The sequence below is a fragment of the Nycticebus coucang genome, chromosome 15 (assembly GCF_027406575.1).
Source record: "Nycticebus coucang isolate mNycCou1 chromosome 15, mNycCou1.pri, whole genome shotgun sequence".
In the NCBI taxonomy this organism is placed as follows: Eukaryota; Metazoa; Chordata; class Mammalia; order Primates; family Lorisidae; genus Nycticebus; species Nycticebus coucang.
The window spans coordinates 1,298,183-1,324,764 of NC_069794.1; the positions used below are offsets into that span (position 1 = coordinate 1,298,183).

The window sequence follows — 26,582 nt, forward strand, 5'->3', positions numbered from 1 at the left end:
CACGGGCCACAGTTTGAGGACGCCTGCTCTAAGGGGACGTGAGGACGCCTAGCTTCAGCGTCTGTGCAACTCTGCCCACCCCGTGTCCCTCTCATAAGCCTCCCTCTGCCCACAGCGTGTCACTGGCTCAGCATGCAGCTTCCAAACGGAGGTGGGACACTGTCCTGATACCTACCCAGTGCCTCCAGACCTGTATTCTATGCAGTGCTAAGACAAAATTGACTTAAAAATACACCAGATTAGTTCAGAAGAAGCCGGGGAGAATGTACAAAGGAGGAAAGAACAGTGGGGTAGACAGAAAGCACACAGCAAGAAGGTCACTTTAAACCCAGGAATGTCAGCAGTTACATTAACTGTGTGAACACTTGGGTTAAATGACAGTTTTTTAACAAAAATTACATCATTCTGACAACTATGTATTGCTTATAAGAGATACATTTTAGCTATTTGGACACAAATGGATTGAAAATAAATGGATGAAAAAATAAATAGTCTGGTAAACACTAACCCTGAGAAAGATGTAGCTGTATTAATCCCTAGGTATAGTTTAGGGAGAGCAGTGCCAGGGAAGAGGGGCATTCACAGCAACCAAGGGGTCAACTGTTTAGGAAGAAGTAACAATCCTAATCCTGTGCTCACCACCCAACAGCTTTACAGTTCACAGAGCAAAACTGACAGAACAAAGAAAACCAGGCAAACCCATACAGTTGATACTTTAACTTTTCTTAGTAATGGATAGAGTAAGCAGACAAAAACAATGATCCATAAGGTTTGAACAGTGCATTTAGGAACTTGATCTGGTTGATATTCATGGAGCCTTCCACCCGTGGCTGTGCAGTACACGCCTGCCCTGCCTCTGAGCTGGCTGGGTTGGTCTTCGAACCCTGACCCCCAGAGACTAGAAGCTCTAGGCTGCTCTCTCCTTCCATGAATGTCTTAGATTTTAAAACATTGCCTCCCCTTTTGTATTTTGGCCTAACACTCAAATTCTGACTTGGCTTTTGTTGAAAGGAATTATGAAAATAATAAATATCTTTCCTGTATTATTAACTCCACTTATCTGGTGTTAGGGAGGGACCCAGGTCATTCGCTTGCTGTGTGGTAACCCTGTCTCTGCAGACACCCTCCGTCAGCCAATCCATCCTTTGTGGTTGGTTTGTGCTGCTGCCCTGATTCTACAGTGCGGTCCCACAGAGGCTTGTCTGTAAGAAATTACATGGTTTCCATTCCCTTTTCAGAAAGTCCTATTTCTTTCTTAACTCACTCGCTTTTTCATCTTGAGGTCATTTATTGGGTTTGTAAATTTTGTCTTAGTGGTAAATATATAATCTAAAGCTAATTGTGCTATAAAATCTATTTTACCTTAAATGTATTATCTAATAATTGCTCTCTTTTAAAAACCATTTTTCAGGTAGCATGGAAATTACTGAGGCAGCTCTGGTGAGGGACATTCTGTACGTCTTCCAGGGCATAGATGGCAAAAACATTAAAATGAACAACAGTGAAAATTGTTACAAAGTAGAAGGAAAGGTACAGTAACATAAAATCTAGTTAAAACTTTTTAAAAAGAAAAAAAATGTCATGAAGTCCACATAGTGAGCTATTCATTTGAAAAGTGGTATTGAGATTTCATAAAATTGGCTGTACCAGTCAAATTGCACTTTTAAGTCCTGGCTTATGTGTCCCTGCCCCGTGTGTAGCTGTGTCGTAGGACTCTTTGTGATTGATTAATATGTGGTTCCTTCTGTGTGTTCCTAGTTGGCTGTCCCACCTCGCCGATTGCCGCATCCTGCTGCCATGCCAGGCACAGAGACCCAGCTTGGCATCTGCCATCAGTGCAGGGCTCTGGAGCAGGGATCTTCCAGAACTGTTGTTCCCATGGCCCTTCTGTGCTGTAGTGTAGGACTGTGGCTTTGAGCCCTTCACAGAGCGACTGAGGTGGCAGACATTAGCTACAGGTCCTAGGCAGTTACTCTACAGGGTGACCTGGCATGAGCTTAACCACCCTTCACGGTGTTCTGTGCAGCTGTTGCCTTCATGGTGTTCTGTGCTGCTGTTCACTCTCCCTTTAATGATGGCATATTAATTATTTCTAACTTTTAGTAGCGAAACCTAAGGGTTATAATACTGTAGTAGAAGAATGAATGGTTGTGAAAAATAGTAATTGCAATTTTAGTATTGATTTTTAATTTTTAACTCTTGATGTATTTACTTTTTAGGCAAATCTAAGTAGATCTTTGAGGGACACAGCAGTCAGACTTGCTGAGCTGGGGTGGTTACACAACAAGATCAGAAAGTACACTGATCAGAGAAGTCTGGACCGTTCCTTTGGACTTGTTGGTCAGGTATGTTCATGAGGTGAGGGTATTTGGGATGCTGTTTGCTTTGGGAAATGCTTAATGTACTTTAAATTTTACTTTGAAAATAATTCTTGAGCGAGTTCTCTTTAAATGAAGCAGCTTTGATGATCCGCAGCTGTGTCAGTGAGGGTCCACCTGAGAAAGTAGAAACTGCCATAGGCATTGACAAGCACGTGGAACGCAGCAGATTGGTGAAGGAGCTGCTGGAAGACCATGAATGCAGAAGAAAACTGATGAGAGCAGAGGTGGGACAGGCAGAGAGAAGGGGTGGGTTATCAGGTCCTGAAGCTCAGAAGAAGGGCCTGTAGGGACTGGGCCTGCCTGGGCCACTCCCAGCCATTGCTGTTCCTTAGGCAGCTCAGGAAGCAGGATTTGGGGACCCTAGGAGTTGGAGGTGCGAACCCACCTGCTGCCTCAGCCACTGCAGATGGGCCTGTGAAGGCCCCACAAGTAGGCCTCCTTCCTGCTGGAACCCATGGGAAGCAGCTGGCTAAGCCCTTTATGCTGACGTGGTGTATGGTTTGTCCACAAGCTGATTATTGGGCATGAAATTTCTGCTGAAAACCAGTGAGACAGCTCTTGGGGGCTGTGTGCGGGCTCCCTGGCTGGTCCCAACTTGCACCTGGTGTAGGGGAGTTCTGGTCTGCGCCCACCCTCCTGGTGTAGGGGAATCCCCGTCTGTGCCTGTCCTCGTGGTGTAGGGGAGTCCTGGACCATGTCCATTTTCCCAGTATAGGGGAGTCCAGGTCTCTACCTGCCCTTCTGGTATAGGGGAATCCCGGACCACATCCATTTTCCCAGTGGAGGGAAGTCCCAGTTTGTGCTGCCCTCCCAGTGGAGGGGAATCCTGGTCTGTACCCACTCTCCCCGCGTAGGAGAGTCCTGGTCCATATCCATTCTTCTGGGGTTGGGGATTCCTGGTCCACGCCATCCTCCTGGGGAAGGGGAGTCCTGACTTGCCGCCATCTTCCTTGACAGATGGTCAGACAGAAACATGTGTAACCTATAATGAGTGAGACGGCGTTCAAGAACTCCTGGGCCACCCTGTGGAGAAGCTTGTTGGCCTATACACACAGGTCTTTCGCCCCAAACAACGCCAACCCCTTTGGCTTTGCCTTCTGCTTTGTCTTCAGTGAATGATCTTTGAGGTCATGCAGAACAACCACATTGCCTCTGTAACCCTGTGTGCCACCCCCCACCCTCGGCCTGGTCCCACCTGAGAATAATGGTGCTAGGGACATCGCCACCAGGCCCCTGTGTGCCAGCTTATGGATTTTCCTGGACACCTCGTGGTGTTGAAGGGCTGATGTGATGTTCTAAAGTAGGACTCAGGCTGTGTGTTCTGCTGTGGTAGGGGGGCCCACATAATCCTCTGTGCATCAGCCTACTGGTCCCAGCAAGGGGACACAGACTGCAAAGAGAAGACTGCTCCATTGATGCTTGGAGCAGAAGCTCTCAACAGACATGTAAGAGGGCAGGACAGGTCAACCCCTGTTACATGTATGTTGGAAAAACTTGGGGCTCTCTGTGGCTGAGGACCCAGGAACCCAGGATGAGGACAAGGGTGAGGACTCTGCCTTTGCCCCAGAATGCCACGGACCCTTAAGGCAACCAGGGAGCGTGTCTGCAGTACTTGGCTGCAGCATCTACACTACATCCACCTAAGTTACTTGCCTTTCTTGTTCCTTTCTTTTTTTTTTATATTTTATTACTATTTTTTTTTTTTAGAGACAGAGTCTCACTTTATTGCCCTTGGTAGAGTGCCAGGGCGTCACAGCTCACAGCAACCTCCAGCTCCTGGGCTTAGGCGATTCTCTTGCCTCAGCCTCCTGAGTAGCTAGGACTATAGGTGCCCACCAGAATGCCCAGCTATTTTTTTGTGGCAGTTTGGCCAGGTTTGAACCTGCCACCCTCAGAATATGGGGCCGGCACCCTACCCACTGAGCCACAGGCACCGCCCTTCTTGTTCCTTTCTTGCATCTGCTCCCTGCCAGGTCTAGTAGGCACAGCCAACTGGTTGAAACACAGCTTTCTGCCATCCAGGTACTTGCCCAGGCCTCATTCCCAACCCTTTCGGAGCCAGCTTTCATGGTCACCTGTGTCCCTGTTCTGCCCAACCTGGCCACATGTTTCCATCATATTTGCCTCTTATTTAATGCCAGAGTTTTAGCCAAAGACATCTTCCTCCTTTTAATGTGTTTTAGCATTCTGTTCTGAACTGTGGCTGCTCCCTAGCCCAACCCTGGGCACTGTCATCTGGCTGGGCCCATTCATGGATCAAAGCCTCTGGGGCTCAAGGAAAGCTGGGCTGCTCAGTCTCTTCATGGGTCATGCTAATGGAAGAGAGCATATATATGCTTTAAAAAATAATCGTTTTGAAAAGAGTTAAGAGAAATGAATAATTTTGTCCCACTTTCAATATTTTGGTCTAGCAACTTATGGTATATTGATGACAATTTTGTAAGTTTTTCAAAAGTGTATACAGATTTTTATAAATATGACTCTTTTATAATTAACTTATGTATAGCCTCATTCTGTGTAGTTTAATGATGAATGTGCTGGGGACTTGCCTTGGGCTCTTTGGCCTATAGCCAGGCTTGTGTGGTTCTCCCATGGCTTTCTGACTGACTTAGGTCTTCCCATGTGGACTGTAGCCTGGCCAGAGACCCCTGCACATCCCATTGTCCGGGGTAGCCAGGAGTGCTCCCATCCTCCTATAGTGGGGGAACCTTCCTTATTGCCCACACCCCCTCTCTCAGTAATGGCTCCCCCATGTGCTATTGCTGAGATGTTTGTAGTAAAAAAATAAAATAATACTCAAGTCATGTTCAAGTTCTGTAATTATAAGAGATGTTCAACATGGCTTCTATTCCTCTTTTGTTATAGGTATATATTGAGTATTATAATTTTAATATAGTTTTTTCTTTCTTAAAATGTGTATACTTTTTTGGCACCCTCTGTGTTTATATTTTACGTGATAGATGATGATGTGATTATTTTTAGGGATCAGTAGTTTGTTTCTTGAACTTCTCTCTGTGTGTGTCTGCCTTTTGTGTTTGTAAACGTGATGCTTTGCCTGAGCAGATGTTGTGTGCTTTTCTCTACAGAGACCACTTAGGAGAACCAGCCAGAGTGCAGGCAGCTCCGTGCCTACCCTGCACCAGCGCCTTCCTGCGTTTTCTCATTTATCCCTCCCTGGGTCAGTGAGTCAGCCAGGCTCGGCGGGAATGGTCCGTGGTAGTACCAGCAGGGAGAGCCCAGGGTTCCCTATAGGGCCTGTTTCCAAAGTCTGGGACATCTCTTCTTGCAGATCACAGTTTTTGTTTTTGTTTTTTGAGACAGAGCCCTACTCTTTTGCCCTCAGTAGAGTACCATGGCGTCAATTGCTCATAGCAACCTCAAACTCTTGGGCTCAAGTGATCCTTTTGCCTCAGCCTCCTGAGTATCTGGAACTACAGGTGCCTGCCGTGCTTCCTGGCTAGTTTTTCAATTTTTAGTAGAGATGGGGTCTTGCTCTGGCTCAACTGGTCTCAAACTCTTGAGCTTAAGCCATTCACCTGCCTTGGCTGGTGATGGGTAATTGGGTAATCCCAATTAGGGGGATTGGTTTGACTCGTCAGTTTGTAAATTGTCAACTGTGAAGATTAAAGAAAGTTATATCCGAATTCTGCACGTATAGAAAGGACATAATTTTAAGATACAGGATCTTTCCCTAATACGTCTATACTTTTAGCTTTGTGAAAACCATACTGCATTTTTTTATTCCTCTTCTGCTTTTTGTGTTAAGGAACAGCAGTTCTCTAATGTTATTAAAATATATATCATGGTGGTTAGAACTATGGGAAGACCATCGACAGAACCAGAACTTCAGTCACACTAAACTCCGGCGTAGCCGCACTGAAGGCGTCAAGCCTTTGCGCTGACACTGAGCCAGTGTGTAGTGAATGTGTCTTGCTTTAATTCTACTTTTCTCTTCAAAACAGAGCTTTTGTGCTGCCTTGCATCAAGAACTCAAAGAATACTACCGCTTACTCTCTGTTTTACATTCCCAGGTAAATATTTTGTGTTTATCATTTCCTCCTGATTTGAACAATTAGGAAGTTGAAGATGTATAGAATATTTTAAATTACTTCATGTATTTTAAAATATAGTGATCTGTTTTATACTAGTATTCGTAAGAGCCAGTGTTTGTCGAGTTTCTGCTGAGTTTCTGTATATCTTAGAGCCAATTAGGGACTCACTTTTAGGGTCCTGGCTACCATTGAAAGGCCACTTGTAGCTTGACCGTACTGTTGTTTTCTCCAGGGGGCCTTATGTTCACTTTGTGAGCACTAGGAAAGGTGATGTGTGTGGTGTTTGTACTTAAACGTCTGCCTTTGCTATTTTTCAGCTGCAGCTAGAGGATGATCAGGGCGTGAATTTGGGACTTGAGAGTAGTTTAACGCTGCGGCGCCTCCTTGTTTGGACGTATGACCCCAAAATAAGACTGAAGACCCTTGCGGCCCTGGTGGATCACTGTCAAGGTCGCTCCGTGTTTCTTTTGATGGCCACCTGGACTTGCTTTATTTCTGACTTAGTGGAGGGAGGGCATCCAGTTTTGCTTTTGTGTGCTGCCCTTTTGTCTCCTTAATTGCCATAAGTATGTGGATTGAACTTGAGTTGACAACTGTGAACTAGAGGGAAGATGACCAGTTGCTAGCTGGTTCAGTATTTATGCCTGACGGTGCTCGGGCCATCATGGAAATGTAGGCGGGAGGCGGACAGGCACTCTCCTTTCTGTAGGCCTCTGTTAGGACTCCTGACATCTGCTCCTCTGACTGGCAGCCTCTCCTGGCATTTCTCCTTTTCCTGCCTTTCTGGCTGAGGTTGGGGCTGGGGCCAGGTTTGTTGTCTCCATGTTGCAGGTGCCAACATCTGCATGTCGAGTTGAGGCCCCTCTCGGGCTCCAGGTCCTGTGTTTCTGGTTGTCTTCTGAGCATTGTTCTCACTGTCTATGCTAATTTTGTCAAGGGCCTGTTTGTCCTTCTCCTTTGTAACATTGGGCTCCTAGCAGTCATCACTTCTTAGATCAGTGGTTCTCAACCTTCCTAACGCTGTGGCCCTTTAATACAGTTCCTGTGGGTTGTGACCCACAGGTTGAGAACTGCTGTCATAGAGGTTAGGACCGCATGGTATAGACTCTGGGCTCTCTGCCGACCTCTGTCTTGGGAGATTCCTGGGACCTAGAAGTCCATGTGCATTGTCACGCTGTCTGTACCCTCCTCCCTCACCTCTTGGTACTTCCCTCAAAGAATAAAGAAGTCACACACAGTAAATAAATACTGCATTTTCTCCTGGGACTGGTGCTCCTCCCATGCAGTCCCGTTGGCCGCTGCCTGCACCTGCTTTTCTGTGCTCTGTGTCTTGGCACAGGTGCCATTGCAGGAACCACTAACTGACCCCGCTTCTGCCTCACTGCCCCACATGGTCCATGGCCAGTGCGGTCCTCAGATCAGTGACCCAGCACAGTCTGGGCTTCTGAGCACAGCCTCAAGGGCTCTCCCTTGCTTACCCTTCCCACTGTGTGCTGTGCGGCTCTTTCCGGTGGAACTTTGTTTTCTGCTCTGCACTGCAGCTAGTGAATGGGTTATGAAATCAGTTAGTGAAACTAGCGTCTTATACCAAAAAAGGGGATAGGTATTGACTTATAGAACCTTTGTTTTTTATATGTATTTGTGTACTGAATTGCAATATGAAGTGTCAATCTTGATAAATCTCAGTCAACAAAGTGTGAAGAGTCCCATAAGCTCTATAGACTGTTTAGCTGGTCACTCTTTGCTGCTCTTTGCTACTGAAACCTCCTTAGCCGTCAGGAAGTAGGAAATGACCACCTGGGGTTCTGGAAAGACCAAGATTTTCTGCATCAGAATCTGTCTTGAGGACCCAGACTCATTACATGTCACTGCTGTTTCTAGGTCTAAAAATGGCTTCAACTTGGACACTTTTTGTGAGTGTGAAGTGGAAGTCCTGGTAAATTTGGGTGTTTTCATGTATTTCCCTCTTTTACCCTCCAGGAAGGAAAGGAGGTGAGCTGGCCTCGGCTGTCCATGCCTACACGAAGACGGGGGACCCATACGTGCGGGCCCTGGTGCAGCACATCCTCAGCCTGGTGTCGCACCCCATCCTGAGCTTCCTCTACCGCTGGATATATGATGGGGAGCTGGAGGACACGCACCATGAAGTAAGGAGGCACGTCTGCTCTGAGACTTGGCTTTACCAGCGTGGGTGCTCAGTCACTTTGTCTGTTTTCCCCACGGTTACTGTTCCCTCTTAGCAGGAGTGTGACCTGCGCTTCCTTTGGCCGCCGCACACATTGCTGCATGTTACTTTGAAAGCCAGTGATACCACCGACAGCAGAGCTGTACTGGGTTGGTGGAAAGCTTCTACCCCAATTTAAATAGTGAAGAACTCGGCAAGGTCAAACCTCTTACCTGAGCTTACCAGCAAGCTGATGGCAAGGCAAGGACTAGGTCTCTTGTGTCCTAGCATTGTTTTCTTTGTGGGGCGTATTATGGGTTCTGCATTGTGTGATTCCTTATAAACTGACTTTGACTAAGTGTGGTGCTGGCAGTTTGAATGACACAAGCTATTTTTATGTGTACCTATTGAAATATTGGCAGTTTTGCTGTAGTGCAATTAGCAATCACTGTAAAATCACACAGTAAAACCGGAGGGGCATTCTTTGGTGGGGAGTGGTGAGGGCTCTGCACTCAGAGTCTTTGTCAGCAGCACTACTAACTCAGGTAGTCACCTTATAACACATGTGAAGTGGTAAAGAAACATGTAACTGCTGTGGCTTTGGCCTTGAGAAAAGCCCTGACACTAGCTTATGGAAGTGGGCCATCATGGGGCCTGTAGTGCGTGGGCTATGTGAGGAGGATGGGCTAGTGTCTGAGACTGGGTGGCGACGTGGTGTGCAGTGAGGTGGTAGCTGTGTCTATGCGTGGGCTCAGCTGGACGTGTGGCCTGAGCTCCCTCCTGTCCCTTACAAATGTATGCAGTGAGTGGTGGCTGGGCCTAGGCGTGGGCTTAGCTGGGCACGTGGGCTTAGCTGGGCACGTGGCCTGTGCTCCCTCCTGTCTCTTACAGATGATGTTACATACACCAAAATGGAGATTTGCGTTATGTTCAAATTATTTCCTCATTTATCAGTGGCACTATTATTGTTTTCAAAACAAGTGTTAAGCAGAGCTGGCTGTGTATGGTCGTTTGTCTGTGAGCATCTGAAACTCATGGACAGCACCGTGCGCAGTGTCTCGCCGGCTGCTGGTGGACCTTGTAGCTTTTCCTGTTGACGGTTTTTGTGGTTTCCTTTTTTACTGCCCACTGTTCCCCTGTATGGACCGATCCACATCCCTGAGCGTCTGTCCTCTGGGTGGAGGTCGGCTCCTTGCAGTCTCTGATGTGAACGTTGCTAAAGCAAGTCTTCTCGTGCCTCCCCACACCACCCATAGTCCTCTGCGGCAGCTGTTGGGAGGTCTGGAGCGTCTCTTGCCACTGACTGAGCCGTCAGCTTCCTATTACATCTTTGTTCCTCTGCCCTGTTCCATACTTTGTATTCCAACATTAATAAAAATGTTTTTCGTCCAGTGTTGAAGTGTGGCATCTCGCTAGGGTGTTGAGGTGCACCTGCTTACTTGTGAGGCTGACCAGCTTCTCATGCTTGTTGGAATCCTTAGGTCTTTTCCTAATTGCCTATTTATAGCCTTTGCCCATTTTCCTGTGGATGCTTTTTAAGGATGAATCATGGATTATTTTATAAATCCAAGTCTCTTGTATATGTAATTGCACTTAAAAATTATTATTATTATTATAATTATTTTTGAGACAGAGTCTCATCATATCACCCTCTGTAGAGTGCCATGGCATCACATCTCACAGCAACCTCCAACTCTTGGGGTGAAGTGATTCTCTTGCCTCAGCCTCCCAAGTAGCTGGGACTATAGGCGCCTGCCACAATGCCTGTCTATGTTTTTGTTGCAGTTTTTTAGTTGGCCTGGGCCGGGTTTGAACCTGCCACCCTCGGAGCATGTGGTTAGAAAAATTGTTATTTTTTTAACTGTTTATTTTCACATTACTTCAAACTTACAAAAAAAGTTGTAAGAATAGTATGAAGAATTATTTTACTGTTGACTGAGCCTTAACTGACTCCCCAAAAGTTTAACCATGTTTTTATTATATAATAAATTCCCCTATTAAGGCTGGACATGGTGGCTCACACTTGTAATTCCAGTACCGTGGGAGGCCAAGATGGGTGAGTTGCTTGAGTTCAAGAGTTTGAGACAGGCTGAGCAAAAGTGAGACGCCATCTCTACAAAAAATAGAAAAACTAGCTGGCGTCATGGCAGGTACCTATAGTCCCAGCTACTTGGGAAGCTGAGGCAAGAGGATCGCTTGAGCCCAGGAGTTTGAGGTTGCTGTGAGCTGTCTAGCCAGGGTGACCAGTGAGACTATGTCTCAAAAAAAAAAAAAAAAATTTTTTTTCCTATTTATCTGAGTCTATTTCTGGACTCCTTTTTTTCTGTCATTTGTTTTCCAATATTATGTGACTCTATGAATCTGGTAGAGGCAGTCCTTACTCTTGATTGTTTTCGCAGTTTCTCTCTTTTTTTTTTTGAGACAAAGTCTTGTTCTGTCACCCAGGCTGGTATGCAGTGACCTCGTCACAGCTCATTGTAGCCTGAAACTCCTGGGTTCAAATGATCCTTTTGTCTCAGCCTCCTGAGTAGCTAGGACTACAGGCGCTGTCATCGTGCCCAACTAATTTTTTTAATAGAATTGGTTGCTACATTGCTCAGGCGAGTCTCAAACTCCTGGCCTTAAGCAACTCTCCTGCCTCAGCCTCCCCAACTGTTGGGGTTCCAGGTGGGAGCGGCTGTACCTAACCCTCCCTGTGTTGGGGTTCCAGGCGGGAGCGGCTGCACCTAGCCCTGTCTGTGTTGGGGTTTCAGGCGGGAGCGGCTGCACCTAGCCCTCTCTGTGTTGGGGTTCCAGGCGGGAGCGGCTGCACCTAGCCCTGTCTGTGTTGGGGTTTCAGGCAGGAGCGGCTGCACCTAGCCCTGTCTGTGTTGGGGTTCCAGGCGGGAGCGGCTGCACCTAACCCTCTCTGTGTTGGGGTTCCAGGCGGGAGCGGCTGCACCTAGCCCTCTCTGTGTTGGGGTTTCAGGCGGGAGCGGCTGCACCTAGCCCTCTCTGTGTTGGGGTCACTAGTTTTGCTTGTGGAATTTCTCAAAAATGCATTGTGGTTGATAGAGCTAAAATTAATCTTTCTCGACATGAAGTCTATTGTGTCCTTTGCCGTGGGCCTGCCATTGAGGATAGCAGCGTCAGTGGGCTCACCCCCCCTGCAACTCATTATTACCTTGTTACAACTCATCTGACCGCATTGCCTCCGTGGGGCCGAGGTTAATAGCTCTGCTTCCTGTCGTTCCCCAGTTCTGGGTCCAGGGTGGGCACCGACACCTCCCTGAGGCCCCTTCCACCTCTTCCGCGTGCGCATGTGGTTGAGTATGTCTCCCAGGACTGCGTGTGTGTTGAGTCTGGCAGACCGCAGGGGTGCAGTTGTTATCTGCTGTTTGTGGAGAACAGAGGATAGAATTTGAAGGTCTTCTGTCTCCAAGGTGTCTGGCTTTCTCTTACTTATTTGTAGTTCTTTGATATCTCTCTCTTTTTTTTTTCTCCTGATATATTCTAAATTTATAAATATTCACTTAAGTCTTTTAGGCTCTCTTTATCTTAATATATATACCATGAAGATTTGGTAGTTTAGGGAATTATATTGTGTTTGGTCATTACGGAATTAAAATTTGGGAATTTTGTCTCTTTGGTTTCTATGTTGGTGACTTTTTCCTCCATCTGCCTAAAGTAAATCACAGCTTGGTTATAAAATTGCATTCCTTTAAGTGTACAGTTAACTCTAAAGAAATATGCAGGAGCTTTTTAATAATTAATTTTATAATAGTTTGTTGGATATCTGCATAAGGAAATGCTGTTTTCTATAATCAAAAGAAAGTATGAAGTATCAATAAAGAGAGGGAAATAAAAAGGAGCCACATAGGAAGTCCAGAGTTGACAGGGGAAATAACTGAAGGGAAGAAAATTGCTAGTGGAGCCAAGCAGATGTGAGCCAGAAAGAGTAGAGCAGCAGCTGGCGATTGGCTAGCTGAGACACCCGAGTCTGAGAACTGAGAAAAAAGGGGAAGGAGACAGAGAGCCCGAGAGACTGTGTGTGAATTGGATGAAGAACATTAATCTGTACACTTCAGCTCAGAAAACTGAGAAGTGGGGTAAATTCAAAGAGGCCCCCAACAGGACACATTACAAGTTGCATATCTCTTCTCAGAAAGGGCCAGAAGTTTTGGATTTTGGATTTTTGGGGTATTGGAATCCTTACATTATACTTAGCAGCTCAATTTCCCTAATCTGAAAATTAAAAATGCCCCAATGTATATTTCCTTTGAGCATCATGTTGGCACTAAACTTGTTTTAAATTTTGGAGCACTTTCTGTTTCAGATTTTTGGAGTAGGGATACTCAATCTGTGTAATCAAAACTGTAGGGTGCCAAAAACAAAGAGAGCAGTTTACAGCAGCAACTGGGACAGCTGATTTCTCATCAGAAACCACAGAGGCCGGAGGCAATGGAGAATACCCTCAGAATGTGGGAGATCTATCTCCCATGGAGAAGTCTGTGTCCAACAGAATTCTCATTCAGATGAAGGAGACATTAAGACAGTCCCCAGTAAACAAAACCTGAGAGCATTCTAGAAACACAAACTACCAAAACTCTGATGCACAAAGAAATGGAAAATCCGAATGGAATTTTAATAGGTAAAGAGATTGACTCAATAATCAAGCAATTTCAACAATGAAAAGCCCAGGAGCAGATGATTTTCCTGGTGTGAGCCACCAAATATGTAAAAATAAACACTGACCCTTCCCATAGACTTCAAAAAATTAGGTAGGAAGGGACACTTTATAACTCATTTTATAAGGCCAGCATAAGACAGGAAAATTGTATGCCAACATCCCTCGTGAGTATAGATGAAAAAATCTTCAGTCAAATACCAGAAAACAGAATTCAGCACTGTATTGAAAGGATTGTACACCATAGGCAAGTGGGATTAATGCTGAGAACACAAGGGCCGTTGGTGTGATCAGAGTCATCAGGGCGGTATGTTGTCCTAGACAGTGAAAGAAGATCGCACACCTTAACTCAGTTGAGGCTGAGAAAGCATTTGATGAATTCCACACCCAAATTAGGAAAAGAGAGGAACATTAATGCTTAATAAAGGGCATCTATGAAATGCTAACAGCCATCATGCATAATGGTCTGGAATAAGACAGGTGTCCACTTTCAACTCTTCTGTTCACCATTGTGCCAGAAGTTCCAGCTAGGACAAGTAGGCAAGGCAAGAAAACAAAGAAAGAAAGGAAGGGAGGGAGGGAGAGAGAGAGGGAGAAGGGGAGGGAGGGAAGGAGAGAAACGGGAAGGGGAGAGAGGGAGGAAGCGAGAGAGGGAAGGAGGGAAGACGGCAGAGCGTCCAGATGGGCAAGGTATTACCCTCTGGTGTTCACAGAGGATGTGAGCGTATATAGAGAAGACCGAAGAGTCCACACCTGCTGTAGACAGATAGGTTGAGAGGTATTTCTCTATCTGTCCAAGGAACAAATTTGCCAAATTAGCAGGATACAAAATCAATATGCTTTTAATAAATAATCCAAACAGGAAATTAGGGAAACAATTCTACTTACAGTGACTTCTAAATAAATAATCTATGTAGGGATAAGGCTAACCAAGGAGGTGTAAGACTTGCACAATGAAAACTACAAAACGTTCACAGAAGACTTAAATAACTGGGAAGACATGCTGTGTTCATGGGAAGGTGTCAGGACATCCCCAGATAATCTGTGATTTCAATGCAACTCCTGTCAAATAGCCTTTTTTACAGAAATGGAAAAGTTGATCTTCAGAGTCTCAGGGAGGAACAGTCTTGAGCAAGAAGAACCATTTGGAAGCCTTGCCCTTGCTAGTCTTCTAAACACTGCATGTCAAGTTGATTTTCAACAAGGCTACTCAGTGGGAAGGCAGCCGTTGTTTAAACAGATGGTGTTGGGGCCATTGGATATCCATGTACTGAAGGACTTTGGATCTCTTGTCGTGTCGCACATGTAAGAATTACCTGAGAACACATCAGGCATCTTAAGTGTAAGAGCCAATGTTACAAAACTCGTGGAGGGAAACACCGGTGTAATCTTGGGACCATAGGTTAGGCAACATTTTCTGAAATGTGTCACCAATCGCTTGAGCAACAAAAGAAATCAGACTTCATCAAAATTAAAAACTGTATACATCCAAGGACTCTTTTAGGAAAGTGAAAAACTCCCAGTATGGGAGAAAAAATATTTACAATTCAGCTATCTAGTAACAGTCTAGTATCAAATCCCAAAGATATTTGAGAACACTTCTACAAATTCTCAAATATATTTGAGTCCAATTTCAAATATATAAAGAACTGTCACAAGTCAATTTCAAAAAGGATTTGAGTAGACATTTCCTCAAAGAACAAATGTAAGTAAGTATAGGAAAAGATTGTCATTATCACCAGTCATTAGGGAAGTGCAAATCAAGATCACAGTTAGACACCACTTCACACCCAGGAGGGTGGTAAAAAATGGAAACAAAAGCGTACCACCAGTTAGAAACCTCATAAGTTGCTGATAGAAATACAGAAGGGTGCAGTCACTGTGGAAAAGTTTGTCACCCCTCAGGAAGCTACCTCGTGATCCAGCAGTGCTACTCTGCGTATGCCCAAGAGCAGTGAAGACGCGCGCTTACATAAAACCTTGCACAGTACACGCTTACGGCAGCGTTCCTTAACAACTGATGAACAGAGTGTGGTCTGTCCGTACAGTGGGTACACTCAGCCTTAACAAGAGTGGAAATCTGGGATGAACCTCAAGAACCTCGTGCTAAATGAGAGGAGCCAGACGCAGACATTCACGCCTTCCTGTGGGACGTCTGGAGGTGGCCAGTGACTTCTCAGTGGACGTGGCATGCCTTTTTAGGGTGGTGAAAATGTTCTGAAATTAGATAGTGGTAGTGACTGCAGAACTATATTGTGAATATACTAAAAACTGCTAAATTGCATATTTAAAAATGGTGACTTTTATATGGCATGAATTTTATCTCAATAAATGAGAAATGAAGTGTAAATGTTGTGAAAGCAGAAATGCCTGGCAAGGGATCCCAGCTTCATGTGGTTCCTATGTTTTCTCTGTTGAGTCCTCTCCTGTCTCCTGGCTGGCTTCAGGTGCCGTTCACCATGGCGTGGCCGCCTGGGTCTTACGCTCTCACTCCTTTGGCTGCACTCTAGGAGTTTTAGTGTGGACTGATGTGGGCGTGAGTATTTCTAAAGCTCCATGGAGCTTCTGACACACCAGGAAACTTGGGACCCCGGTCTACCCACCCTCTGCTTCCTCGGTGCCCCCCAGAGTTGGGCTGGGCACTTGGAGAGTACGTCCTGGGGCTGAGGGTGACAAGGCAATGGTGTCACACCAGCCATCTTGTCTTGGGAGTTTTTCTGTGAGAAAAAAGAAAAGCTCGCTGGCCACTTAAGAGTAGATGACACTACATACTAGAGTGACTCTGTTGCAGAGAACACTGTTGAACTTTTCTATTTGCAGGCTTAATACCCAGTTGGTGATGTGTGTTATCATTAACATGTTAAAAGAAAATGCTCAATGCTATTTCATGATACCAGCAACAGCTTAATGTATGAAAACATGTGGGTTCTGTTGGTGACAAAGTCGGGACCATGGTTTGTAATTTACACTTATAATTGTAGGAAAAGCTGAGTTTCAGGCAAAGGTGAGTGAAAAGGGAGATGAGATTATTTTCCCTCCAGATTGCAGGGCCTGTGCTGTCTGTGGACTCTGTGAAGAGTTCAAGTTAGCACGGGGCCTGGGCTTCTCCCCACTGGGACTTCTGTGACCCCCAGGAGAACTGAGCCTGCCGCAGCACGTGGAGTGGAAGCTGTGATTCTGCTGGGTCTCCAGGGCCTGAATGTCCGTGTCCCTTGTTTGTACTGCCCCAGAGCAGTGCGGTGCTGGTCGGTGTGTGGCAGGCCCTTCCTGTTAGTGGCTCAGAGCCCATCTTAGGGGCAAAGGCCTCTGGCTGTCACTCTCCTGCAAGCTCTTTAAATGCCCATTACCTGTTTTCTAGGAGAGGGTTCCCTCAGCATCCGTGGCTGTGTCTTGGCTGAGAGCTTTGAGCAGCTTTCCTGCTTAGCCGCCTGTGAGTTTGGTTGATTTGCAACCAAAAGATGAGTTTGTACCTCACTCATTTTCTTTGAAAGAGAAACTTCCGGATTGTGTTTGGGCTTTGCTGTTTCTCATGCTGTGCCATTAAACACTGTCTCTGAGTCTAGCGTTTGGGGTACTACTTTGAGCAATGAAAAGTTTTTCCTCAAAGAAAAACTCCCAAGACAAGATAATAGTAGATAAATTTTATTTCATTAAAACAGTTTTATTATATTGCATATTTACAAAGTCAGGCAAAAGTAGAGGGCTATAAGAATGTAGAAAGTGTTTTGAGTGATTAATTTGGAGAGTACTTTCAACATTTGAGGAAGAGTTTATTTTTGGCTCTTAAAAGTAGTACTGTAAAAGCTGGGGTTTTCACTGTGTTATTACTACTACCTGGAGAGGCAATGCGGTTAGTCCTTATGGAAGCTGATGTGGCTTTATCCTAGAATACAGTAAACACATTATGCCAGTATGTTCAGTTTATAAACAGAATAACTCAGTGTGAATTGTAAGCCTTTCAGATAGTAAAGGTTAGGTGCTTCAGCAAAGGAAAGAAGGGAAAATTTAAAATTAGGCTCCCTTGAGGTTTTCAAAATTGGAAAATTTTCAGACTTGCTTCCAATATTTACTTAAATGCTGTAATAATGCTCTAAAACTCTACATTCTTGAATGTGAAGGTCATGAACTTTAGATAATACAAAATATCTCTGTAGATCCAATTAGCACTTTTGCTGTTTTGTTCCCTTTATACTTTTGCTAAGAATTACTGAAATTTAAAAGTTTACCATGTATACCGTCTTACTCTTGGTATCTTTTTATACCCCACCCCTTGAAACACTGTATTTTCTAAGTTTACCTTGTCAGTCACCCTTTATCATTTAAAAAACTGACCAGTCCACATTCCCTGGCCTAGTGGCCATTACACTTCCCTGGGTGTGGCCTCGGGAGAGAAGGGATCTCTTTTGGTCGTTACCCACGTGATTGGCAAGTTGAAGTTGGAATTTTTATGGTGTGTATGAATGGGTCTAGTTCTTAGAAACTAAGTTGCTTGCTAAGAAAATTATCCTCTTCATTTCTGTTTTTAGTAGGGAGGCTTTGGCATTTGTCCAACAGTTAATGAGAAATCATGGTACAATTATGTTTTATTTTTTTCTCTCAATTCTTTCTGTGTTTGACATAATGGTGAAAATTAAAGAACCTTGAGTGGAAAATGCATCAGTAAAATAAAGGCATATCCTAATTATATTCTGACCTTGGTTCCCCCCCATAACTATACATTTTCACGGAATTAATTCTGTTCTAACAGCGCCTTGCCCTTTGTGTTGCTCTCAACGTGTGCAGCAGAGCGGCTGCAGCTCTGCCCTCAGACGACGCAGACTTCTGAAGATGCCGGAATTGTCTGAGGTTTTATGGTTTAAATTAAATTTTCTTATTATTCCTACTGATAAAAATCCGACTGCACTTCAACTATCAGGATAAATTAGTGTGCTGTGTGTAAATCTAGCTCTTGTGTTTAAGTGAGTAACAAACAGATACTCGACTCACGTGCACTTTGGCTGCAGAGCAGTCCTGCTGCAGCCACGGGCCAGCCGGGGCGCTGACTCCCACTGGGGTCTCAGAGCTTTCCTCTTTCTGTCAGGGATGATTTATGTTAAAGTGATGGTTGTTTCATTATAGCAGTGCCGTTTATCTTCAAAGTAGTCATTTGTTATGTATTTTAAATTAGAAAGGTTATATAAATTTAAAAGGTCTAAAATAGATCAGTGACTGCTTTAGTTATTTAAATCAATACCTGAGGATAAGACATTTTACTTGAAAATAAATGTGGTGATCGGCTGTGGTCATGAAGATGTCAGCATTTATTCCTAATGCTCACTGAGACAGGAGAGTACACATAATTGATACCATCTAGCCATTACCTAACAGGATCAAACGCAAGGCTTTGACATCATTAAAATATGTTTCCTTAAATGTTTATCCTTGGAAGTAGATATCTGTAAAGTAAGAAAAGAAAAAAATCATTTAACAATATTTTTTCTGATTTAAAAACATTTACAATTTTAAACATTTTGATCATATAAGCACAGGTAAAAATTAAAATTCATCAGCAATTCCACCATGAACACGTGACTTCTGTTAATACCATGTATGTGTATCTGTTCTTCACTGTGTATTTGCGTGTGTGTGTATCATGTCGTGATTGTATTTTGTAACCTTTGTTATTTTTTCTTGAGTAATGAACGTTATTTTATGCCATTAAATTTTTTTTTATACACCAATGCTTCTTTTTTTTATTTTTTTTTTTGTAGAGACAGAGTCTCACTTTACCACCCTCGGTAGAGTGCCGTGGCATCACACAGCTCACAGCAACCTCCAGCTCTTGGGCTTACATGATTCTCTTGCCTCAGCCTCCTGAGTAGCTGGGACCACAGGCGCCCGCCACAACGCCCGGCTATTTTTTTGTTGCAGTTTGGCCGGGGCTGGGTTTGAACCCACCACCCTCGGTATATGGGGCCAGTGCCCCACTCACTGAGCCACAGGCGCCGCCCCCAATGCTTCTTAAAATGATCTCTGAAACTCCTACATAGCATGTAAACCGTGTGTGAGTGTAGTCACCTCTGAGGATGACGGGGCATCAGCCCCGGGGTACCACGTGCACACACACTCACGTCCCACACTTGCCCAGTGGGCCCAGTGTGTGTGTGGAAAGTTGGTCCTCTGTGTACTTGGGTTTCACAGCTTGTAAATACCTTATTTTCAATCTGCACATTTGCTTGAAAAAAATTCGCAGGTAAGTACACCTGCATGGTTCAAACCCAGGTAGTTCAGGGATCAACTGTACACTCATTTTTCCCGGGGAAGAACTATACTTTCCGTTGGATTCTGAGCAGAGTCTGTGATAGTTAAGAACAGACTTTATATTTAGTAACTACATGGCATAATAGAACCTCCATAGTTGACCAGCTCCCTGCACTGATCATCTCCTTAAGTTGACCTAATTTTCTTACACCAGACGTGCCCCACATGTACATATCAGTGCCGTAGGTCAGGTCAGTTCCTTATGGTGACCACCTCTTTGTGTTGACCAGCTGCAGTCCCTTGGGTGGTCAACTTACAGAGGTTGTACTATATTTTATAATTCATTTTTTAAAGATATTTACTAGCTTATGGAAATGTACTGTATCCTGACCAAGAGTATTTTAATCCATAAATCCAAGGATAATATTTTGTCCAGCATTTATTCCTTTGTATTCACAAATGAGACTGTCCTGTAATATTTTTGATATTTATAAAAATCAGAGGTGCTAGTGTTATACTCGTTTCTTTTTTTTTTTTTTCTTTTGGCCGGGGCTGGGTTTGAACCCGCCACCTCCTGCATGTGGGACCGGCGCCCTACTCCTTGAGCCACAGGCGCCACCCTATGCTTGTTTCTTAAACTGAGGCATTCTGAATATTTTTTTGTGCTCTAGAACAGTTTAAACAACATTAAGAAAGATGTCTTTCTTTTAAAAAGTTAAGTAGACCCTGGGCTTCAGTGGCCACATTTCATGTACTTGGTTCTTCTGAAGAGCCTGTTCATTTAGGGTCTTCTCTCCCTTCTTGGGTTAGTTTTGGTTATTTACATTTTGCTAAAAAATCATTAGTTGTCTTTGCTATACATAGTAGAATCTCTGTAAGTTGACCACTCAAGGCACTGTAACAAACTGGTCACCACAAGGAGGTGGTCACAAGGAGCGGGCCTGCTGCACTGACAGGAGCATGGTGTGTGTCCAGTCTGTGACACTTAGGGCGCTCGAGGAGGTGGTCAGTGCAGGCAGGGGCCAACGGCGGAGGTTCTGCTGTAATTGTTAAAAATAATTAAAAATTTTTGTATCGGTGGACATATCTTCCCAGTTAGGGTTGTATATTGTTTACTTATTTGGGATTTATGGAAAGGTCACTGAAGAGGAACTGCTGGCTGACGTGACAGGTGGATTTTGTTTTCTGACTAGGGAGCTTGTCTCCACGAACCACCCTGCTTCTGATCTGATGTGCTGTCGAATGCTGAGGTCATGGCCCTGGTGCTGTTTCCCCATAAGAGGAAGTGGGGCCCCTGCATAAGCAGCCGACTCTAGTAGGTCTCTGGAGAGTCCGCAGGACTCAGGCAGCTCAAAGAGGCTCCCATCTCCCCAAACGTGGAGGAACGAAGGCCAGTGAGGATGATAGGTCTGCCTGTGGGAGCACTCACTGCGCCCGAATGATCATGGCACAGAGACTACTGGGCACCACTGGAAGGGGGTGGACAGGGGCACCCCTGGAAATGAAAGTACAGGTCTGTTAGGGCATAACTGAAAAATGAGAATGGGTTCATTCTGAGACAACAGCTGTTGGGTTTCTTACCACTCCAGGGGAAGGTGAGCAGCACGTGGCTGAAGAAGAAGGTTCTGGGGCACAGATGTTCCCAGGGGAGCCAAACGGGGTCACCACCCACAGTACCAGTGTGTGGTTGTGTGCGTGGATGGCAAACTGCCGGAAGAATAGTCTGTGCTGAGGGCTTCTCTGAGAACAGCACAGCAGCGCAGCACAGCCGTGTCCCACCTGGGGGCTCTATAGAACAGGAGCAGGAAGGGCAGGCAGGTTGGCAGAAGGAGACACAGCCACGTGCAAGAGGGGAAGACTGGGCAGGAATGGGAGCTGGGACAGCTGTGTAGTCGGCACTGTCACTGGCAGGGAGAGCTCCGTGCGCAGCAAGGAGTTAGAGGCCCCCCACCCTGCAGAGGCTGTGATGGCCATGACAAGTCTCCAAGAAAATGTATGACGTGTTTTTATTAAACTTTGGTTTTAAAATCTGGGAAATACACTATATTCTTTGAGTTAGAGATTTCTTTCCAAAATGTTTTATAAAACAATTTTTATTTTTTTCAGTTTTTTTTTTTTGGCCAGGGCTGGATTTGAACCCACCACCTCTGGCATGTGGGGCTGGCGCCTTACTCCTTTGAGCCATAGGGGCTGCCCCAAACCAATTTTTATTATATAAATAAATGGATAGTACTCTGTATCTAGAGAACTTGGTTTTCTGGAATAACTTACTCTTTGATATTGCTGTTAGCTAATTTTGGGCCATAAATATCACTTTTTAACACTTCAGTGCTTCTCTGCTTTCAGTTTTTTGTAGCATCGGACCCCACAGTTAAAACAGATCGACTGTGGCATGACAAGTATACTCTGAGGAAGTCCATGATTCCCTCCTTCATCACTATGGATCAGTCCAGGAAGGTCGGTGGGAAGGTGCTTTCGTGATTTTGATGTTCTATTGTGTATGCTTGTGTTATGTGACAAAGCTGATTTTCATTTAGAACTTCGTTGTATTTTAGGACTGTTAATGTTCTTGAGATGAAGTATGTGTTAATTGAATATATCAACATAATATATTTGTTAATATCTTTTGAGTTTCTATAATTCACTGGATATTGTAATAGATGCATTTAATTTTTAATCAATGGCCAGTTTGTAGTTTATGAATATTTATAGCATGTGGACGATCATTTTAATTTTACATAAAGGTAATCACAGGGTGTTTTCTTTTTTAGGTTCTTTTGACAGGAAAGTCAATAAATTTTTTGCACCAGGTTTGCCATGATCAGACTCCCACTGCAAAGATGATGGCCGTGACAAGGCCTGCAGAGTCACCCCAGGAAGGTACGAAGTGGTGGTGGTAGGGCTAAGGGCGCCAAGATGATGGTGATGCTGTGGTGACAATGATGATGGTGACAATGTGATGATGGTGATGCTGATGGTGGTGGTGATCTGATGATGCTGTGATGACGATGACGATGCTGTGATGACGATGGTGATGTGATGATGATGACGATGATGTGATGGTGATGTGATGAGGATGATAGTAATGATGACAATGGTGATGTGATGATGGTGGTGATGTGATGAGGATGACGATGATGTAGTGATGATGATGGTGATGTGATGAGGATGTGATGTGATAACGGTAATGGTGATGTGATGTGATAATGGTGATGGTGATATGATGTGATGATGACAATGATGGTGATATATGATGGCGATGAGAGATGGTGAGATGATGATGCTGTGACGATGGTGATGTGATGATGATGGTGGTGATGTGATGATAATGTGAAAATCGTGATGATGGTTGTGATGTTATATATAGCTTAAAATATTTTTTGTTCCATAAGATTTATAGATTACCTGAATTATTTTCTAAAACACCTTAATTATAGTACTATATGTATGTAAAATGTCTTGTTACTATGTAAATTTTAATTTCCTTTTTATATGGCATTAAAAAATAAGTGTTGGAATAGATGTAGCTATTTTATCCTTCTTGGTAGTTTGTGTTGCTTTTTTAAGTGTTAAAGTGATTGTGTGCCAAAAGAGAACAAGAAAAATTATTGATAATGGTAGCCATCGTTTGGGACTCAAAGGTTTGCTGAGAATTTAGCAAGCAGGTAGTCCAAGTTTATTGTGACCAAAATGCAGTTGGACCCTCCCCGCGTGGACAGTGCTGTGGTCCCTCAGCCTGCAGCCTCTTCCCCATCTGCTGTCTGTGACCTCAGCAATTCTGTAGTGTTTTGAGTGTAGCTGCTTCACATTCATAACTTTCTGGGTGTGGTTATACTTGCCATTTGTGTTGTCGTTTTGATTCAGTCACAAAGTTTACTTGGTACAGGACATCGTGGCCTGTGTAGGAAAGACACTGTGAGTTCACCCTCATTGTGCCTTTCATGAGGTTGTCAGTCTACTGATGGACATGTGATGTACAGCAAAACACTAAGCGTAATAGAGATAGAATGTGATCAGTAAAGTGAGATGTTTTGAGAAAGTGCTGTAGCTGTTTTCAGCAGAGCTTCCAGGAAGGCTTTGGGGAAGAGGTTGGAATTAAGCTGATCCCATGAAAGGGGTGGAGTTTGGTCATGTGAAGGGGGCAGAGCATGGCAAACAGTTTAGAAATAAAATGGGCTTGGGAGATGAGTGTTAATTTGGGGCAGTTTGATTTTCAGTATATGAGCTAGTGGAGATTCCCCACACATACTGGGAACACTGTACGGAAGGTCTGGTGACTGGTCAGGGCCCAGTGCAGAGATCTGGGGAGCAGCTGCCTCACCACGACAGCACAGGCCTGTGCTGGGGGCCTCACTGTAGTCAGGGCAGGTGTCCCCTCCAGTCCTGTGAGAGTCAGCATTGTCCCTGTTACCTCACATGCATTTCACACACCATTTGCACGGACTTTTTGGCATCCATAGATCCCAGTTGTTAGCTCCTAGAATAGCCTGAGCTGTGTTATAATGCAGATTGTTGGGAAATGCCAGCATTTAAGAGAAGAAGAAAAAGGAGCCAGAAGAGTTGTTAGAATTTTGATCCTGTTCCTTAGTGTCTAGTCCCAGGAGAGGCATATGATGGGCCTGGGATGGTGGGGAGTGTGGGTGGGGTGTTAGGTGCCCCACGTGCTTGTTGTAGAGGAGGCTGTCTGTGGAGGCACCGCTCTGTTCATGCTGCGGCTACCGTCAGCTGCTGTTAGGCTGCTATTATTTAATATGTGCTACTGTGGGTGCTGCCGCCAGCTGTGTGTGCCACTGTTAGAGCACTGCGGGTGCTGCTGCCAGCTGTATGTGCCACTGTTAGAGCAACACGGGTACTGCCGCCAGCTGTATGTGCCGCTGTTAGAGCACCACGGGTACTGCCGCCAGCTGTATGTGCCGCTGTTAGAGCACCACGGGTGCTGCCGCCAGCTGTAGGTGCCGCTGTTAGAGCACCACGGGTGTTGCCGCCAGCTGTAGGTGCCGCTGTTAGAGCACCGTGGGTGTTGCCGCCAGCTGTAGGTGCCGCTGTTAGAGCACCGTGGGTGCTGCCGCCAGCTGTATGTGCCACTGTTAGAGCACCACGGGTGCTGCCGCCAGCTGTAGGTGCCGCTTTAGAGCACTGTGGATGCTGCCGCCAGCTGTAGGTGCCGCTGTTAGAGCACCGTGGGTGCTGCTGGCAGCTGTAGGTGCCGCTGTTAGAGCACTGCGTGTCCTGCCTGTAGCTGTAGGTGCCGCTGTTAGAGCACTGCAGGTTCTGCCCGTAGCTGTAGGTGCCGCTGTTAGAGCACTGCGGCTTCTGCCCGTAGCTGTAGGTGCTGCTATTAGAGCACTGCGGGTGCTCCTGCCAGCCGGGTCTGCCGCTGTTGGAGCCCTGTGGGTGTAGCTGCCGGCTGCGCGTGCTGCTGCTCTGCTCTTGTACTCATGCTTCTGCTGTTGCTATGTCAGCCTCTCTAATTGTTTTTTATCTGTAGAATAAATCAACCACAGATCTAAAATCTGCGTGTATGTACATGTATGCGAAATGCAATAATGCAAATAGTACAGCTGAAACTCCCTCTCCAGCCAGTATCGTGCAGCTGCACATTGTGGTCAGTGCTCACGTCATCTAGAGAGGAACTTTAGAGTTTGGGAGGATGTGCCTAGACCTCGTGCCAATGCTGGGCTACTCTACACCATGGATTCAGTTGCACTGGGTTGGGGGGACATTGCTGCTTCCCAGTGACAGTGGCTCCTCCTGTCCCCTTCCTTCTGTTCATGCTGTCAGCGTCTGTGGAGAACATGATTTCTTTTTCTGACTTTATAGTATAGGTGGGAAGATAAAAAGTACAGATCCTTAAAGATTGAGAATAAAACAAATAACAATGGAAAACGTTGAATTTATATTTATATGTGAGAAAATTGTGAAGACTTGAATGTTTGAATAGAGAATAAAAACTAAAAAATTGTCGCATGATATGCCAGACCATTAAGAAACAAAGAGCTTTATGAGGAAGCTCTGAGTTCTACATATTACTACTTTCAGCTAAAATTCATTAATATTTATTTGGACCTTTTCTTTGGAGTGGAAATCTTCAGTGACTCAAACCAGAGTATGGTAAAGCATTTCTGGGGAAAAATATTTACATTAAAAACATACATATATCTGCAGAAACATACCCTGCATCCCCCACCCCACCCCCTTGAAATATGACCCTGCAAACACACGAGGTTCTGTGCTGCGCCTGGCAGACCTGACTCTTTTTCAGAAGATGATGTCGTCTTCACTGGGGGTGTCTGCATCTGCCCCTGCCCAGTCCAATGTGTGATTGCAGTGACAGCAGTGCTAAAATGGGCTCAAGTGAGCTCTGTCAGAAGGATAAACGAGAGTTTTAAAGTTGTCTGATATTCTCACCCTGGTTGACCTGGGTGGTGGAAGGGCACATAAGCGCGTGTCCGAAAGCATCACCTCTTTTTCTTGCTCAGCCTGGAACAAGGATTTTGTCTTTTCTCACTTTTAGATTGTTCCTCATCTTGGGGATGATTCCTACCCTGAATGTTGTTGTAGTTTTTAATGAAAGTGAGTATTTGGATATACTTTCTGAGCATGTTCTGCTACATAGATGTAAGGTAGCATCATCAGAGTCTCCTTGTGCTGTTTCTGTCCAGTACAGAGTGGTAGAAGCACTTCCTTTCTTGTATTGCCTCCTGGAGTTAGGCTTCTTCACTGGGGACAGTCTCCAGCAGTTCCTGAGAGTGCCAGGGAGTGCATGATGACAGTGCTGACTGAGCACAGTGTATGGCTTCCTGAGCTCACCACGTTGGTCTTTAGGGGAGTGTGCACAGTCAGGTGGGGTACGACAGCCCAGTGATTCAGCATGGATCTGCCTTGTTAGCGTGAGATTTCGGGTGTCAGTGACAGTGTAGGAAGTGAGCTGGGAGACCGTGAGCAGAGCTGTTCCTGGTCCCCTGGTGGATTTGGTGTGGACGAGTGAGTGAACCGCTGGGGGTGTCTGAGTCTCCGTGGTCTTGGCTGTGCCTTTGTGGCCCACACAGCTAGCTGTCTGTGCCTGATCCATCTGTCTC

At 45.1% G+C, this 26,582-nt stretch overlaps 1 protein-coding gene across 1 annotated transcript in view; it reads left to right on the plus strand.

Annotated features, from left to right (window-relative positions):
• The window catches only part of TUBGCP3 (tubulin gamma complex associated protein 3), a 75,803-nt gene that overhangs the window by 23,851 nt on the left and 25,370 nt on the right, over positions 1 to 26,582 (plus strand). Inside the window, exons 7-13 of the mRNA XM_053563488.1 lie at positions 1,412 to 1,530; positions 2,220 to 2,345; positions 6,344 to 6,412; positions 6,751 to 6,883; positions 8,414 to 8,580; positions 21,850 to 21,960; positions 22,275 to 22,383. Of these exons, the coding sequence (XP_053419463.1) occupies positions 1,412 to 1,530; positions 2,220 to 2,345; positions 6,344 to 6,412; positions 6,751 to 6,883; positions 8,414 to 8,580; positions 21,850 to 21,960; positions 22,275 to 22,383 (834 nt within the window). The remainder of the gene's footprint in view (positions 1 to 1,411; positions 1,531 to 2,219; positions 2,346 to 6,343; positions 6,413 to 6,750; positions 6,884 to 8,413; positions 8,581 to 21,849; positions 21,961 to 22,274; positions 22,384 to 26,582) is intronic.